This window comes from Psammomys obesus, unplaced genomic scaffold, assembly GCF_907164565.1.
Source record: "Psammomys obesus unplaced genomic scaffold, mPsaObe1.curated_primary_1811, whole genome shotgun sequence".
In the NCBI taxonomy this organism is placed as follows: Eukaryota; Metazoa; Chordata; class Mammalia; order Rodentia; family Muridae; genus Psammomys; species Psammomys obesus.
Window position 1 is genome coordinate 13,025,307 of NW_026585742.1, and position 2,877 is coordinate 13,028,183.

The 2,877-nt window shown below is 39.4% G+C and overlaps 1 protein-coding gene across 2 annotated transcripts in view; it reads left to right on the forward strand.

The window, feature by feature from the left end:
- The first annotated feature begins 315 nt into the window (after nucleotides 1-315).
- The window catches only part of Clxn (calaxin), a 22,753-nt gene continuing 20,191 nt past the window's right edge, over nucleotides 316-2,877 (forward strand). For both annotated transcript variants that reach the window (XM_055599193.1, XM_055599192.1), the window contains exon 1: nucleotides 316-459. In XM_055599193.1, coding sequence (XP_055455168.1) covers nucleotides 402-459 — 58 coding nt within the window. In that variant the 5' untranslated portion in view covers nucleotides 316-401. The remainder of the gene's footprint in view (nucleotides 460-2,877) is intronic.

The window sequence follows — 2,877 nt, forward strand, 5'->3', positions numbered from 1 at the left end:
GCGTGGTAAATGAAAATTAAAATTTCCAATATGGTAAACAACACAGTCTTCAAAGCGCCAAGCTGGAACACTGCAACTGGGACTAAATGTAAGTACAGTGCAGGGCCTGGGCAGCCAGGACTGTTAGGCCTTACTCTGTCTGCTTCCAGGGCTGGAGCCAATCCCTGGCCCGCCCAGCCGTTGCCATGGCTGCTCTGTGTGTAGGGGCCTCATTCATGTCTCCTGCGCCCGCCCCTATGAGCCAATTGGTGGCCTTCTGAGGAGTTGCCATGGCCACGCTGTCCGTTAAAGCCACAAAGGCTAAGCCAAGCTGGCTGAGCCAGGCTGCCTCAGCCTGGGGCTCCTGAGCTTCCTGGCACTTCCTGACGACATTCTGAGACCGAATTGTATGAACACCAGCCATGAACCGAAAGAAGCTGCAGAAGGTGACGGACACCTTAATTAAAAGTTGCAAGCATTGTAAGTAAGAAATGAACGTTTGCAGGACCCATGACTTCAGGCCAGATTTCCTTTCTACCCAGCCCCTGCTTCCTACTTCCACTAATGAAGGCCCCTCAAGAAAAATCTGGAAGAGAAACCCTTTTAGGGTGCCAGCTCCTTGGGATACTGTCCCAGGATCTTCAGAACTGAACCCGATCTCAAGCACCTAATGTGTGCTTCCTGCGCTCCCTCACCAACTTTCGCTAAATTCAAATACCCTTCTTACTTGCTTTTATGTTAAAGAAGCGAGATTGTGTGTGCCTGAGAGACATGTTGTTTTGGCTTTAGACAGCTTGAAAAAGAAATTCTAGAAAAACGCCAGGATGTCCTTTAAGGTGTTTATTAATTTGATAGAGATTGTGTTCTTTTTTTTTTTTCTGAAATTCTTTTACGTCTGGAAGAATACCTGATATTTCTAAAATGAGTACAAACATTTCTGATGAATACTAACAAACACAAATGAATGGCAGGCACAATGCTCATTTGATTGACTCTGTTTCATAACTTCACAATTCTTCACTCACAAATACTGAGAAAAATTAAAAAAAAACAACCAGTTTTCCTTTTTTTGTTTGTTTGTGACACTAAGGATTAAACAAGCAATCTATCACTGAGCTAAACCCTGTAACTCTCCTAAATATAGATTTTAAATTATCAAGGAAAACATGTATGAAAAAACCTCTTGATCTTTGTTTTCAAGTAAAAATTTTTTATAAACACCAAAAACTTAAAATGTGACAGTGGCTTTTTGCAAATTTGATTGACAACCTTTACCTCCAAAGGGTGGTTTTTTATATTTTATATTTTATGGTTATTAGTTAAAAGTGAGTTGTATATTCTGTTTAAACAGCCACAGCTTGTGGATATTATGTTTATTTGGAATGTCTTTCAATGGCAGATGATGCCACAGTAAATGAAATGGATGCATTGTGCTGAATCAGAGAAGAAAAAAATCTTAGGTGTCAGGTAGTTAATCCACCAGTTACAGATTAAACTTTCTGGACCCATGTAGATACTCTGTAAAGATGAAATCCAGTCTGAGATTTCCCTTAACTTCATGTAATGTGTTGGGAATTCAGGGGGACAGAAAGGTAATTCAGGGGGAGAGGGAGAGAGAAAAGAAAAATAACACTAAGAATGTTTGAAAAAGTCACAGGAAAACACTGTTTTATAAGCTTATTGAAAATGTCCATGTAATATATATGTACACACAATATATATATATATATATATATATATATATATATATATATATATATTTGTTATAGTTATAGTTATGCTACATGAGGTGAGGGTGTTCTCCCTATATATAAGGGCCATGTACTAATGCACTAACACAAAATTCAGTACCAGGCTTGGGAAATCTTCCTTCAAGTCATTGGCTAGGGGAATAAAGAGATTCCCAAGACAATATGGGCTATAACCTTTGGCTTTAATAGTCTTTCAGAACTTGAAAGATACTGAAGATACCATACACTTTGGACACAGAATTCAAAGAAATTAAACTGGAGTTGACATGGAAGCCTCCTCCCAGAGGGATATAATAGCTTAAAGTCTTGTGCAATCTGCCAAGGGAGAGGACCAATCAGTAGTCCTACCCAGAGAAAAGCCTAAGAGCCAGAACAATGACTCTTCTGGCACTAGATCAACACTGTTGCAATGGGGGCACTTTTATCCTGGGGGCAAAGAGCAGATGTTTAGCTGAACTTGAGATCCACTGAATAGGAAAGAACTCATGCCTAGTACTGTAAACCAAGCCACTTAACCATGGCTGGAGAGATCATGAACCCTAGAGAAGAACCTATAATTGCCATTTTCCAAAACCAGTATAATTTCTAATTCTATTCTAAATGATTATTCTTCCAGCTACAGATAAGTGTAGCTCTGACTCTGCGTTAAGTAAGTCTCTGTTTTCAACAGATGGAGACTATTTTAGAGATCCTCAACTTGTCATAAGGCAAAGAATAAGTTACTGTGAGGTACCTAGGCCCAACTGATACATATGCAGCATAACCCTTACTGCCAAAGCTCAGGGAAAATCACAGAAGAGGGAGCAGAAACCTTTGTAAGAGTCCAGGATACTTATTACTAGATAGTATCCCGAGATATGACAAGGAAAAATGAAGACATAAAATCTCAACAATATCATTTTGTGAATAAGATCAGCATAATGAGAACATCAGTTGACTTTCAAGTGTGTACAGAGGAAACGGGTCCCACTCTTAGTTAAATAACTATTCAATGGCTGCTGAAAGAAGAATTAGTTTTATCCAGGGATCAGCAACTGCATAAGCTAACCAATCCCAAGAGGTCGACTTTAGACACAAGTACATCTAAGTCTATTATTGTATGTGTGTGTGTGTGTGTGTGTGTGTGTGTGTGTGTGTGTGTGTGTGT